The sequence below is a fragment of the Elaeis guineensis genome, chromosome 11 (genome assembly GCF_000442705.2).
Source record: "Elaeis guineensis isolate ETL-2024a chromosome 11, EG11, whole genome shotgun sequence".
NCBI lineage: Eukaryota > Viridiplantae > Streptophyta > Magnoliopsida > Arecales > Arecaceae > Elaeis > Elaeis guineensis.
The window spans coordinates 117,755,852-117,772,399 of NC_026003.2; the positions used below are offsets into that span (position 1 = coordinate 117,755,852).

A 16,548-nucleotide genomic window follows, 5' to 3' on the forward strand; every position below is an offset into this window, starting at 1 on the left:
GAATTACTTGGGAGTTTGGGCGATATTGGTAGTTCTATATTTACTGGAATCGGATCGCAGGGGCGGCACGGGAAAGAGGAAAGACGGTGACGGGGTTAACCGCGGTTAAATCCAAGGTTTACTTGTGCAAATCCAAGCCGTAGATGAAGAAGAAGTTAGGAAGGTACGAAGCGCGTGAAACACATCGCTTTGGAGTATGCAGCATGGCAAGGGCGCTTGGGCACGTGCCGTGCATGCCGGTACTGCTACGAAATTAGAGGCGAACCAACGCCCCATCCAACGAGGGCACCGCATCCACTATAATTCAATAGCTTACTGCTTACTTCAAGATTGTTTGATCGTTGTGATTGTATCTCAAACATTGATCATGTGGGTCAAAAACAACTCCCCATGTGCCCACTTATTTGAAGTACTTTACCTATTTAATATAAATTAAAAAAATATATATCAAAAATATATATCTTTGAACTTGTTTGTCAAATTAATGTAAAAATTAAAAATATCATTTAAAATTACATTTTCTCATAGCCCACCCCTCCGCAGCCTACGTGGAATCGAAAAAAAAAAATTAAAAGCACTGTTCCAAATGACGCTTCTAAAAGCACTATTCCCTATGGCGCTTTTAGATCTGTCCTGACCATACCACACCCCAGCCAAGTGTGCCAATTTTTGACTTCAAAAAAATCTAAAATTTCCTCCAAACGATCCGAAATCTTCTCTAATATTCTTAAAGACAGGATGATGAGAGGTGGAGCAAATATGGCAAGTTTCAGAGGTATTTGGAGATGCTTGGTGAATATAGGGTAAAATAATCACAAAAACTTGATGGATATTTCTTTTTGTTGGAACGTGTCTCCTCAACTGGCACCTTAACACGATATTTTTCTCTCATACATTAGAGAAGTGGAGCTAACTTGTGTAAGCTTGTTGCTTGCTATTTCAAAAGATGTAATTGAATTACTCGATATGTTACTATTATTTATATTTTGATTTATGTTGTTCTTTTAGCGTGGCATTTTCTTTCCCAACCTTTCAAGATACATATGAAGACTTGTATCCATGTCCAAAAATTCCATAGCATCCTAACACTTGAAATTAACAAGCAAAATATCTAAACTAATCTCCGATAGAAACAACAATTCATAATATAAGATAGAATAAAAATGTCAAGTCCACAAAAAAGAATCCTACATTACCATAAGTCTTAAAAAATACTAAGTACTACAAGGACGTCGTGGTGCCCGTTGTCACTTAGACCTTCTCAAGAAGGTCCTCAACGGTTGCTCATGTTCCTATGTCACTTGTAATGGCCCCTCCCATATATCAATGGACGTCTCATGGTTATGCATATGAGAAATAATATGTGTTGTGGAGCATCTGTGAGCTAAGTGACTCCCTCAACCCCCTCATCTGGATCGAATGATGGATCTGTAATAAAAGAATCATACTGACAGGGGACTGGAATAATCCCCAACTGCTCAAACCACTCAGATAAACACTCATGATGCCAACCGAAATCCAGTGCTGTCATCTGGGGCACGTAGGAAGATGAAGATCTTGGCATCTGTGGATCATAAGGTGGTGGCATATGTGAAACATGCAACGATGACATCTGCAGAATATATGGTGGTGGCATATCAAAAATATATAGTGACAGTGTATGTCTTATATTGGGCGCATCGGATGCTCCATGCCAAGATATGGTAATATGTTCATAGCCAATCACCATCAATACTCTAAACATGATTTCTCCATCTCCCGCAGTATCTGGATTTGCTTATGTTTATCAGTCATAGACAGAACATGATGAGTGTCTAGCATAAGATCCGAAAAATGTTCAGTTTACATAACAAAAATAAAATTAGCAATACAGTATAGAATATGAAACAAAGATACAACAGAACTACATAAAATATTTTGCATTAGAGATGGGCTTACCATCATCTATATCGTCTTTCTCTGTCTCTGATATCCGAATTTTAAATAATTTGATTTTTTCACCACTAAACGGATAATCTGTTGATACCACTCCATGTACTCTTGATCGTATAGAATGGTCCTAAGAATTGGCTCATCAAAAATAATAAAATATCGATAATCATACCATCTATCGATATTGATTATCGATATAGGTGGTATGTGTAGTATTCCCAACAGTATTGGACCTGCCTCATCGGTTTATATCATAAAGAGCAAGTCCTGTATCGCACATCTGTGGATCGTATTAAAGTATTTCACAAAATGATAAAATGACATTTTAACACAAGCTGTAATTGATACATTTCTAGCTCCTCGTAAGATACTATTAAGAACCTCCGATAAATTTATAGTTAAAACATCATAGCGCATGCAGCATCATATGCCAATATCTACTTATCTTTTTTCAACTCAGACAGTCAACTCTAAGTTTCTGCATTCACTATTTTGATTCTAGCTATGATAAATTCGAGCTTACGAACTTGATGAGTGCTCCTTGCTTGCCATACTATTTTTGTAAGCAGTGTATTTTTAAAATGAGTGTTGAAATTGCTGCAGACATGTCTTAAGCAATATTAGTGATAGGCAAGTGGCGGACTCCATCCAACAGACTTATCTGTAATAATATTTAATATACCTGGATGTCTGTTAGAAATTAGACATATTCTATTTCTATCTTGTGCGACATGTATTCCGAGCCTTAAAAAAAAATCAACTCTAACTAGCAATCGACTCCTCATCCACAATTGCATATACTAAGAAAAAAATATCATTCTTTGCATCAATTTTTGTTACAATTAGTATCTTATCTTTAAATTTTTTATACAAGTATGTGTCATTGATGTTGATCACAGGACGACAGCACCAAAATCTTGGATGGATAGTTGGAAAGTTCAAATAATATAATTTAAAATTCATACATTGAAATTCTCAGTTGGAAAGAAATCTCATGAAACAACAGTATCGAAGTTTGCATTTTGGAGTATAACCATATAATAGGATAATTTTACATAAGACGGCTCCCATTATCCATAAATATCAACCATTGCCTTCTATTTTTCATACCATACTTTCCTGTATGACACTGTATATTGAAATTGCTCGTCAATAGTTGCCACAATAGCTTCAATATTAGCACCTAGATCTTTCTCAATAATATATCAGACTAGTATATCAATCATTCTTCCACTAATATATTTGTGGTTTCAACTCAACCCCTTAAACAAACAAGTGTGAGGATCCTCATATCTCGTGATCTGAAAATATTCATGCTTTTTCCTTAATGCAGTATGAAACCTCCATTTATATCCTTGTTCATTATCTGAAGATGCACATCGTATGCACCACAATTTTGAATGTGATTGAACTACATTGTACGTCAGATGCTTTTAAATGAGATAAAGATCAACAGCTTTCTTTAGTTCAAACATCAGATCTATAGAAAATTCAATCATCGAAAAGTCCCAAAATTGATAGTCAGAATTTAATTTTCGACCAACACTAACACTACCACCATCAACTAAATTTAAGTTGCTAAAAAATTATAGGAGTTCATGCAAATGAGGTTCAGGTTCTCCTACGGACTGATCATCTTCATCACCATCTTCATCTTTATCTTCATCATTGTTACTATCCTTATCAAACCATTCTTCTTTAGCCTCATTCTCATCCGACTCAAAATCTCAGCTATCAGAATTTATTCGATTGCTAACCCAATCATCATCCCTCATTTGAGTGTTGTATCCCGCAGTTACTTCCACCATTGGAGAAGTCACCATAGAAGAAGTGACTATAGAATTTTGAATAATTGGGTAACTAGAATCAACAGCATTAGAAGGTCTAGAAGTATTATCCTCTTGGGTTAAAAATTTATTAAAATATCCAAACATCAGTACCATCATTTGAGTACTATTTTCATTAGCAGGTACATCTTTTTTTAAATATATAATTTAATACATCAAAATTTTGGATATTTCAAAAAAAATATCAATATTTTTTGGACATCTTCATCGTCATCAATTGAAACTAAGATATACTTGCTCTGCATTAATTGTCCTGACATATTAGGAGAACATCTCAATTTGATTTCATATTTTTCTCTGTCCATAAGAATATCATTGTATAGATGGTCCAATAATTCTTGATGTGATAATGATGAAGACAACATAACCATCCAATTTGTAGACTAACTATACTGTACGCCATCTTTACCATATTCTATTATGCCATCATGATACAATAATAGACAAATCCGAGCACTAGTCATTTTCTCAAAAAATTATGTGACTGTATCAAAATTAAAATATTGAGTATTAATAATTATTTTAATAAAAAATAAAAAATCAAAATTGCCATAAATTAATGTTGAGAAAATCATCAGCATTTAATATATTCATTTGTGAATTCCATCATCTAAATATCACAGCAATATAGTAAATAATTATTCAATAACTAATTTTAGTAATTCAATTATCCAAGAATATAGCAAATAATATTAATAGATACATTAATTAGGTATTCTATAAATCTGTTTTCATGCTAAAACACCTATATTAATGGAGTATACACAATCAAATGCTAAATTTATAGATAAATTAGGTAGTTATGAGATTACTATGGTGTCACAACTATGCATCGTTGGCGTTAGGCACGTTGCTGTGGCATTGGGCAGCTGCGTCGGTCGTCTAAAAATAGAAAAGGGCCCAAGGGGGGAGAGAAGAAAGAGGGGCAAGGAGCATCGGATGGGAAAAAGGCCGGGGGGTGGGGCAGGCATCAGATGAGAAGAGGGGAAGAAGAAAGTGAAGCAAAAATTTAGTGCAGGGGCAAAATGATAATTTTAAAACTTTTTCAAAATTATTATTTTACAGCAGAATTATTAATTAATCTCATTAATTAATACTAATTAACCCTATACTAGGATCTAAATATGATACAACAGCATGCATTTAAATTTGAAATTCAAATTTGAATCAGTAAACATTTTACAGTACTGTGTTCAGAACACATCACCTTTTGCGGGTAGTCGATCACCGCAATCTGATCACCGTCGGAGGGCTCTGATCGTCACGTCGCAGCCACCCAACTGTCTGGCCTCTGCGGATCGTCCACACGAAGCTCTCATCTGATCAGCTCCTCACGAATGCTAGTTCGTGATTTCACCCTTTTGATGGCAGATGTTGATCGAACTCCTTCGATCGATGTGTGTCGACTTCTCGGATGCTTCGGATCATCTGCACAGTAACTTGAGAGGCTGATGGATCTCTCTCTGAAATTTGGTGGACTCACGACACTCGTGGCACACCAATCTCACTTCCCGAACCCTAGGTAAAAACCCTAGGGTACACACCAAAAACCCTACGCCCAATTTTCTCTCTTTTCTTTCTTTTTCTCTCGAAAGGTTTTGGACCTTCACCTTACACAGAAGCCTTCCTCACGCCCCAAAGTTTCTCTCCTAATTTTTCTACACACGTCCCACCTTTCTCTTCTTTTTAAAACAACGTCGAACGTGTCTTATCCGCGTGAGAGGATAAAGACAAGAGGTTACACATTTGAATTCAAATCAAATTTGAATTCAAACAAAAATCAACTTATCCCTATCCTTTTGGGCGTGAGAAGAGAAGGGGCGTGGCTCTTTGTGCGTGGAAAAGTTTCACGAGAAACCTTTTCTCGTGTAAGTAATGTGGCGCACAAAATGGATAAGGATGAAAGGGCAAGTGATAAGTTATCCATTCAAATTCAAACATGCTTTGAATTTGAATGCCTAACTAATTAATTTATCCATCCATATGGCGCACAAATGAGGACGTGGGGAAGGGTTTTACGTGAGAAAAATTTCACGAGAAGTTTCTTCTCGTGAATTCAAATGGGTGCAAGGAAGTTGGGTGACGCAGGGAATTTAAAACAAGGTGGTTTGATTCAAATTGAGCCAACCTAGTTTAAAATAGGTTGAGCACAATTAGACCAAATTAAATCCAACATAATTAGACTTAATTAGGCTTAATAAAATTCTAATCAAATCAGGAATTAACTAAACCTAACCCCTGATCAAATCAGGGACTAAACCACCTTAGCGATTAGGTCAACATTTAACCTAATCGGGTCAATCCAAACTGAATCCAATTCAATTGGACTTGATCCAAAAATAATAACTCAATCAAATTGAGTTAATTAGTGATTAAATCACTAATTAAACCTCTCATAAATGTTGAGTCCAAATTCGATGGGCAATCAGGCATCAGAGACCATCGATATGAAACCCTGATCAAAGAGTTCAAATTTCAAATTCAAAATTCGAAATTCAAAATTTTGACCCTGATACCCAAAATGTGTGAAACTCATGATTAGAGAATCCTAATTCTCAATCATAGAGTTCCAGATAGATAAGACTCATAATCAGCCATCAGATCAGAAAGGAACCTCTAATGTGTGTGACCCCGCAGGTTCGAACCTAAGCCGGTAGCACAGGAATCAATTTCTGTACTAATCGAAGTGACCATCTAGCAATGGTACCCGATGACCGGATAGGTCGAATAATCGCAATCGCAACATTCAGAACCTACGTGAATATGGTTACCGTATAATTCATCCCTTTTGACCCCTGTGTTTAGGATGACTCAGGGTTAAACTGTCAACCCTGATGATATCATCCGAATCGTGCTCAACTCAATTAGTCCTGTGACTCCTCACTAGGACTACCCTGGCCAAGGTTTTGCTAAATTGAAACACGACTGTACACAGCTCCTAAACTGGAGTGGTCAATCCCATCTTGACACACGCACCGACAAGTCAAGTACTTGACTACACCCAGCAACCTTCCGTCACTGAATTAGAAATTCAGGTAGTCCAGTGCCTAAGTGCAGTGAGTTGCTTGCAAGTCACCGTGGCGGTCTCAGGTCGGAGGGACATTTATACCCATATCCCATCGGAGCAAATCTTGACAGCAGAAATAGCTCCGGAGTTGGTCACGTTCAGTGCAGATGTACCATTACATCTCACATGTATGCCATACCAGTGTCTCCACACTCTTTGGTTATGAGGACAACCAACCTATATGGCACACAACGACCTATGCTCGATAAATATTGTCGTCCTTGGTAACAACGTATCATTTGGTCGCGAACATGTTTAAGGACTAAACGACAAATCCTCCTTTGTCGAGTCTAAATAGTCCTAAGGACTTCACCACAACACAGGAGTTCATTAGAAGATGAAACATTTGTGATGAAAAAATACCAAAATAACTTTTATTTATTTATAATTCATGTACTAATACAAAAGGAGCACAACCGTCAACAGGCTAACGATTGGCTTTGGGACACTATTCCCAACAATCTCCCACTTGGCCTAAAGCCTATCGGTGCAGTATCTAATACCCATCTTCGACTTGTAGTCGTTGAACTCCTTCACCGCAATGGCTTTAGTGAATGGGTCGGCCAGGTTCTCCTTCCCGTCGATCTTCTGAAGGTCGACGTCACCTCGATCCATGATCTCCCGGATGAGATGGTAGCGGTGCAGAATATGCTTCGTCCGCTGGTGTGCCTTTGGTTCCTTCGCCTGAGCAATGGCTCCAGAGCTGTCGCAGTAGAGCAGAACTGGACCAACAAGGGAGGGTGCTACTCCGAGCTCGGTGATGAATTTTCTCAGCCACACCGCTTCTTTGGCAGCATCTGATGCAGCAATATACTCCGCCTCGCATACTGAATCAGCCACAGTGTGCTGCTTGGAACTCTTCCAGCAGACAGCCCCACCATTAAGGGTAAAAATAAATTCTGACACACTCTTGCTATCATCTCGATCAGACTGGAAACTAGAGTCTGTAAACCCTATAAGTCTCAAGTCCGATTCACCATATATAAGCCACTGGTCCTTAGTATTTCTCAAATACTTCAGGATGGTTTTAACAACCTTCCAGTGATTCTCTCCTGGATCAGATTGGTATCTACTCACTACCCCTAGTGAGTATGCCACATCTGGTCGTGTACATGTCATGGCGTACATGATAGATCCCACTGCCGAAGCATATGGAATCCTACCCATACGCTCTCTTTCTTGAGGTGTTGTCGGACAATCCCTCTTCGAGAGAGAAATTCCATGGCCTATCGGTAGATAGCCTTTCTTGAAATTTTCCATGCTGAACCTTTTCAGCATAGTATCAATGTACGTGGACTGGGATAAGCCAAGCAACTTTTTGGATCTATCCCTATAGATCCTCATCCCTAGGATGTAGGAAGCTTCTCCCAGATCCTTCATGGAGAACTGTGACGATAGCCAAATCTTTATTCCCTGTAATGCAGGGACATCATTCTCGATTAAGAGAATGTCATCCACATACAATACAAGAAATACTACTGCTGGACCATTAGCCCACTTATAAATGCAGGGTTCTTCTCCGTTCTTAACGAAGCCATACGTTTTGATCGTCCTATCAAAACGTATGTTCCAACTCCGAGATGCCTGCTTAAGTCCATAAATGGACCTCTGTAGCTTGCACACCTTAGACTCATCTGTGGATGTGAACCCTTCAGGTTGTATCATATACACATCTTCGTCCAGCTCTCCGTTTAGGAAAGCTGTCTTCACATCCATCTGTCAGATTTCATAGTCCAGATGGGCAGCTATCGCAAGCATAATCCGAATGGATTTGAGCATTGCCACAGGAGAAAACGTCTCGTCATAGTCTATACCATAACGTTGACGATATCCCTTGGCAACCAGACGGGCTTTATAGGTCTCCACCTTTCCATCTGCGCCCCTCTTCCTTTTGAAGACCCACTTACACCCTATGGGTTTTACTCCTTCGGGTGGGTCAACCAATGTCCACACATCGTTGACCTTCATGGACTCCATTTCGGATTTCATGGCCTCTAGCCATTTCTCAGAGTCAGGTCTCTGCATTGCATCCATGTAGGTGATCGGATCCTCATCGTTTTCATCAAATTCGATAGGATCACCATCCCGGACCAAGAAACCATAATATCTGTCTGGTTGATGTGGTACTCTACCAGACCGCCTTAAGGGTGCATAATTAATGGGCTCCGGATCTGATCTAATCAAATCTGGTTCAGGTTCAGTAACATGTGTCGGTTTTTTCACCTGTCGAACTTCGTCAAGTTCGACTTTAGAGGCAACAGTTCCTTCACTAAGGAACTCCTTTTCTAAAAAGATTGCCTTAAGGCTGACAAACACCTTTTGCTCATCAGCAAGGTAGAAATAATACCCTTTGGTCTCTTTTGGGTACCCTATAAAATTACACTTGTCAGACCTAGGTCCAAGCTTGTCTGTAATTAAACGTTTAACATAAGCCGGACACCCCCAAACCCTAAGGTGCGAGAGTACTGGCTTACGTCCTATCCATATCTCATATGGCGTTTTGGCTACAGACTTACTCGAAACTTTATTTAGAAGGTAACAAGCCGATTCGAGCGCATATCCCCAGAGGGAGATCGGCAGACCAGCAAACCCCATCATGGATCGAACCATGTCTAACAGGGTCCGATTCCTCCTTTCAGACACACCATTATGCTGTGGTGTTCCAGGAGGAGTCCACTGAGAGAGAATCCCATTCTCTCCTAGATACGTCAGAAACTCATTGGAAAGGTATTCACCTCCTCGATCAGATCGAAGAGTTTTAATACACTTCCCAGTTTGTTTTTCTACCTCATTTCGGAATAGTTTGAACATTTCAAATGATTCCGACTTATGCTTCATTAAATAGACATACACATACCTAGATAGGTCATCTGTGAAGGTTATGAAGTAGAAAAATCCACCTCTTGCACTTGAGCTCATGGGTCCACATACATCAGAATGTACCAGACCTAAGAGTTCACTGGCTCGCTCACCTTTTCCAGTAAAAGGTGACTTGGTCATCTTTCCAAGAAGACAGGACTCACAGGTTGGAAGTGATTCACAATCACTAACTTCAAGAATTTCTTCTTGAGCCAACCTGTTTATCCTGTTCTTATTGATATGACCTAGCCTACAGTACCAAAGGTAGACTTCTGACACATTATCTATTCTAGAGCGTTTACCGAATTTTTGAACCACATTAACAGGCTGTGATAGTAAGTAAATTCTATTATTTAATTGTCCAACAAATATTGTAACACCATTCAAAATGATATTGCAAATATTTCTTTTTATTAAAAAATCATAACCGTACATGGCCAAAAGGCCTACAGAAATAATATTTAATAAAAAACTTGGATAATAGTGACATTCACTCAGAATTACATTATGAGAATTGATTACAAGACTCATGATTCCTAAAGCTAGAACTGGAACTTTGCTTCCATCTCCAACATTCAGGAACCTCTCGCCTTCATCAAATCTCCTACTGACCTGCAGACCCTGCATCGAATTACAAATATGATAAGGGCTTCCGGTATCCAATATCCAGGCAGTAGTATCACAAATCGAAAAGTTGCAAGGAGTTATCATATAATTACCTTGCTTCTTCTTTGGCCTGTTCGGGTCCAGGGAGGCAATGTATTGAGGACAGTTCCTCTTCCAATGCCCGTGCTTCTTGCAAAAGAAGCACTCCGTCTGGCTCTGGTCATGCTTGCGCACCTTGGTCTGACCCCGTGCTACTGTCCCAGCATGAGATTGCGCCTTCTTATTTTTCTTCTTCTTGTTCTTCTTCCCCTTCCCAAAGGGTTGACGACGAGAAGAAGACCCTCCCACTACATTCACCGACTCCTTATGGAGTTGGTGATCCTTCTCAAAGTTCTGCAGCAACCCCAACAATCCGTGGTAGTTTACTGCAGGCTTTGTCATTCGAAAATGAGTAAGGAATGGGAGGAAGGACTTGGGCAAGGAATTAAGGATCGCATCCTTACCGAGCTGCTCGTGCAGAGGAAAGCCCAATTTGCTTAGGCGCTCAATCATCTCGATCATATACAGTACATGATCAGTGACTGAGGCCCCATCCCTCATCCGAGCATTGAAAATAGCACAACTAGTTTTGTGCCTTTCAACGTCGTCAGACGTGCCAAAGGAGTCGTTCAACATTTGAAGCATCTCCTGTGGCTGGGCGTTCTCAAACCTTCGGCTGAACTCGTCATTCATTGCTGCCAGCATAATACATCGAACGGTGGTGCGGTCATTGAGCCACTTCAAGTAAGTGTCTCGGATCGCTTTACTAGCGTTCGGAGCTGGCTCCTCAGGTGCTGGATCCGTTACTACATAAAGGATCCGTTCATGCTCAAGGACGATTTTCAATTTTCGATACCAGCTATCGAAATTGGGTCCCATGAGCTTGTCATTATCTAATAATGACCGGAGCGACAGGGTAGTGGCCATAGCTGCTAAAAGAAAACGAGACCTCTATTAGTACATAAATTAATACTAAAGACTTGGACTTTAGTCTAAAGTTTTTTTCAATATTTTTACGAACTGGTAGCCTCATCCTCCAATTCGAGAAATTACTTTAATTCCTTAATGGGTACTAGAATCCACACAGACTACACATGAGCCCAACTTTGGTTGGTCAACCCATGTGCATCTATGGGTAGGTTCTTAACCAGTTGTTTCTCTAAACAACTTCTAGTAATTTATTTTGCCCCAGAACCTAATCAGTAGGCTTTGGCCTCCACTGAAAAGATCTGGTTAGGTCCAATCATTAACATGACTTAATTTAGTGAATCGGACCAATAAATGATCAGGCCCGACTTTGGCCGGCCAACCTAACCACCATCAGAAAGACTCAATTAAATTATCATATTATGAATAATAATTCCATTAGCCAATGAGCACCAGACCTTTGGACCTCCAATGATCATTGAACTAATGGACTCATTATCATTCACTTAATGGGAGGCTATGACTTAGTTATCATTATAACTTAATCATTTTAGGGACCTAATAATTTTGAAAATTTTATTAAAGAATAGTAGAGAAGAAATTCACTAGACTTTTCAATCATTCAATATATAAGTTGTCTCAAATTGCAAACCCTTCACATCACTTCTATCAGGCTTCTCCACTGACTTAAAAAACAAGGACTTCGCGAGATATTTTAATGTCTTAAGAAATATTTTAAACAGGCTTCGTGGTGTAGTGGATACGACCGAGCATTCATCGGCACAGACGGCAGCCCAATAGCCATGCCGATGGCTGCGCACATCTGCTCTCGAGGCCATTGGTTTTCAGAAAGCAAAACGAGGGGATTGTTTGCCCTCAACCCAATACATGTCAGGCCCAAAAATTAAAAGTACTACTAGAACATATCATGCATTATGTTTTCCTTGAAGACAATGAATTATGTCCCTGATAAATATTACAAAACTGTAATAACCTAATTCCTACCTCATTTTTGCCTGATAAAAATTAAAAGAGTTCACCTTGCTACCAACTGCGATTGCCATTTGTGAATTTGCCCGGCAATAGGCGTGACCCACGGAATGCTGCTTTTCAGGATGCTGGTGGCTGTGCATTCTGTTCTTCAAAGACGCGTACCTACAGCTAATCAGGAAAACAGCCATGGCAAGCCAAAATGTTTTGAAGCCCCAAGCATTGCAACATCTGAGTCTGAGCTCCCTGGAGCTTGTTCCATTGACAACAAATGTAGTTCTTTTCAAGAAACCATGTTTCAAGGATAGCAATGCGAGCTGTTAAAACGAAATAGAAGCATGGGCTGGGCCCAAGAAATCTATTCAGGTCTCGTTTGGGTTTTCCACCAGGAGAGCATTTCTGCGGGAATATATATCCCATAGGAATTGGAATTTGGAAGGCAAGTGCAGGCGATTCGCGATAATTGAAAGGCTGCTATGTTTTTTTTGGCGGGATGCGAGCTAAATGGTTTAACGTCTTTATATTTTTTTGAGAAGAAAATAACAAATCGAGCTCAAATATTTGTCATGATCAAGTTTTGGTCGAGCTGGGTTCTAGTCCGCCCTATCATGCAGGAAACAAGCCTAAGTAGCCTTCTTGGCTGCAGAATGCAATACCTACCGTCTCCTTAACCTTGATCGAGCTTCATGCACTTAAATAACCCATTCTCAAATCCAAAGACTTGGCGGGATATATAAAATTCAGGTGCAGATTGTCCGGTCTATAACTTTGGACCACCGTTTGATGCTCAAACCTGTGGACTTTTCTAATCATTTGAGAATTGGAATCTTTATCAAGGTGCCGAGGCCGCACTTCTATGTAGCAAAATAGAAAACTCTTCGCATGATAGTATATAGGTTTTTTGAATTTTTTGGGTTGGTGGCCTAGAAACTACTGTCACACCAATCATCCAGTTGTTAACGGAAACCTCCTCTATATATTCTCACATGCCTTCATCCTTGCTTCTCAGTTCTCACACTCTAAACAGCACTCTAAAAACAACTCCCTTACATTCACCCACAATCCCCCGAGAGAAAGAGAAAAAGAGAGAAGAAAAAACCAATGAGGCCTCTCATCCCTCTCTCTCACACTACCATCCTCTCTCTCCTCCTCATTTCCTCCATTGCCAAGGCTTCCATCCTCGAAGAAACTTGCAAGAGCGTCGCGGCAGCCCGCCCCAACATCGGCTACGAATTTTGCGCGACATCTCTCCGAGCGGATCCAGGAAGCAGCTCCGCAGATCTCCATGGTCTCGCGGTCATCGCGACGAGATTGTCCCTGGCCGATGCTACAAACACGGAATCCAGAATAAATCAGCTGATGGTGGTGGAGTCCAAGAAGCCTTTCTTAAAAGACTGCCTCAGCGTTTGCTCAGAAGTGTACTCGGAAGCGATCGACCACTTGAACGACGCCAGCCGCAACCTGGAAGCCAGGCTCTACCGCGAGGCCGTGACATTTCTTAGCGCAGCACTCGACGCGCCTGATAACTGTGAGGATGCGTTCAGCGATGCCGGCAGTGGGGGGTTGTCGCCGCTGGCGAGGGAGGATGAGGATTATGGCAGGCTTGCTGACGTTGCTCTAACCATCACCGCGTCTCTGGGATGAGTGATAGATCCTCTTTGCTTGCTTGCATGGTTTGTTAATTGTTGTTGATCGTTTGTTTGGGCATGTTGTTACGAGAATCCTTCTACAGAGAAAATTTCATCAAATAAAAAATATTTAAAACACAGTTTTGATAAATTTAGATTTTTCTTAACTATATGGTAAAGATAAGACAAAGAAATTTGACTTATCGATTGTATTGGCTTGTTAACTTACGATACAAAAGAAAAAAATAATTTGGAAGCATGTGATTATTGTTTTAATATAAATTTTTGATCTTCAAATCGATATTTATCGAAAATACTATGTCAAGATTTGATAAGAATATCCTCTATCATTGCTATAGAGCTATTTATTAAGTGCGCTGCGCTGCACTAGGAACGTGTGGCCATATGGTGCATCCAATATAATTTTTTTCCGCTTGCGGGTGTAGGGTATAATTTCTGTGTTAAAGTCTTTTCAGTAGTGGTGCCCGGAGGACCACCACGAGCGGCAATGGACAGTACTGTTACACCAATGTACCATGAGCCTGCTAAAATTACAGCTTGTGCGGTAGCTTCTGGTTCTTTTTTGGTCGTTGGGCTGTCACGGCACTACTTGGCCACACAAACCGAACAAGCCACGAGGGGGGGGGGGGGAGAGAGATGGTGTTCCAAGATGAGGACTGGAACCTTGCAATAGTTTGACAGGAAACAGTGGGTGTTTATTGTGCGTCACGGGCTGGAAAGCACAAAGTACCGTGCGGGCATTTTTGTTCTCTGAACCCCGTGATATTGTTCAAAGTTTCGGTAATAGCAGGAGTGACGTCACCTGTGATATATTAATGGCCCGGCTCGAAAAACCTGGAGACCTGATCTGGGAAAAGGCAGGCCAGGCCTCGGCTTTTAACAGCCACAAGTCGGTCTTGGGCTCGGAAATTTAGGCCCAATTAAGTTCCGGATGCATCCTGGTTGTATAAATGGTAGAAATGTGATGGGGCTCGATTTTAGCCTGGATCATCCGAAAAGCATATACTATGTTGGTTCAGGCTCAAGCCTAACACTTTTATGAAAGAGAGCTTCCTTCGAACCTAGGCCCAGCCCGGATCATTGACACCGTTAAAGAGCCATGCAACGGGCCCCAGCATGGTACTTGGAGAAAGCATCTACAATATAGACACGACACGACATGACAAGAGGGAATTGGTGCAGTTGGGAATATTAGTGGCATGCATGGCGTTACCTCTGCAAGGTGTTTTGGAGCCCAAACCTGGTACCAAGAAAAAGCTTCAGGCCGGGATCGTTCGCAAAGGCAGCGCTGGTGGACGCGTGATTTGTGTCTCTTGAGAGTAAAATTCACATTTTGTCTCCCGGTAAATTCAGCTACTTTATTCCACTTTGCAAGGATTTGGGAACGTCATCTGTTGAGCAAATCATCTCCAATTCCAAAAAGGATAAGATCCTCAGGTAAAATTATTAATATTTCATGTAGATATTTCGAAAAAAAAGAGACACAAATAAAATAATAAAACAAATATCCTCTCTAATCTCCACAACCGGCCTATCACCCTAGATTGCTCTTCCAGAAGAAATAAATAAGTTCTATCATATACATATCCTATAAAACACAAAATGGGATATCTCGGAGAAGACTAAGATAATTAATTATAATGGCTGTTCTAAGATCATTAATGTGAACCTTGGATGGGGAACTAGAAAATTGAAACATAATACACCAACTTTTGCTTTGCTTTGCTTTACAAAATCTCTCTTCTTGTTTGGGGTCTGGTGTTGCTTCTCCGTTTAGCAAATATAGAGGACAATCAGGATCGATCACTCTGAAGAATTGGTGATGGGTGTGACCAATAGGGTCAGCTTAGAGATGTGGCCGTTCTCTTAGGGATGCTGTGAATGTTGCTTCACATGTCGTTCCCACAAAGACAGCAACATCAATCTCAGCTTCAATTGCATCAAAATTTTTGGATGCAATGAAATGTGATGAGCACTCGGGAACTGTTATGGCATCCTTGTAAATCTATGAGGAAGCTCTAAAGAGTTCTTGGTGGCTGGGGGTCATCACCATCAACCAAACAATCACCAACGCCGCAACCATCACGTCCAAAGTTGAAGAGTTTTCAAAGAATATTTCAAAGCTTGACCTAACAAGACATTGGAGGCTTGCCACAAGCTTTACCTGGACTTCTTGATCCCTTTCATGAGACAGGCAGCCAATTCTATGGCATCGAAGCTCAATAATGAGTTGTCCTCTATGTTGCCTCATAGGTGGCATTGCCTTCTGGCTAGCTAAGCCTTTGTTCGCTCATGAGAACAATGATTTCTCATTTCTATCCATTTTTATTCCAGTCATTGCTCGTCATTTGAGAGTGTAATTTTACTTATAATTTATCCCACCTCATGCTTTGTCATGTATTTGTGCTTGTCATATGGATAGACTCGATGAGACGAATGATAAATATGTGTCGCTATAGGCATCGTATCTTGTATGAGTTATTCTTAGAAATCGTTATGATTTCAATAAGTATGGATTGTATTTTTGATGCAGTAAAATAGTTGGTCATTTTTTATAATGAGAATCATTGAATCACGTTTTGTACAATATTCAAAGTATTCTAATCTATCTCTTCCACCTGCTTGCACATAT

At 40.2% G+C, this 16,548-nt stretch overlaps 1 protein-coding gene across 1 annotated transcript; it reads left to right on the top strand.

The window, feature by feature from the left end:
- Window positions 1-13,304: 13,304 nt before the first annotated feature.
- On the top strand, window positions 13,305-13,911 carry LOC105053899 (putative invertase inhibitor). The gene has a single exon (XM_010935236.3). The coding sequence runs from the start codon at window positions 13,369-13,371 to the stop codon at window positions 13,909-13,911; it is 543 nt and encodes a 180-aa protein (XP_010933538.1). The 5' UTR covers window positions 13,305-13,368.
- Window positions 13,912-16,548: the final 2,637 nt, after the last annotated feature.

What these genes read in the sequence shown, in the direction of transcription:
- LOC105053899 (XM_010935236.3), top strand. Translation starts at nt 13,369, where the DNA reads ATGAGGCCTCTCATCCCTCTCTCTCACACTACCATCCTCTCTCTCCTC.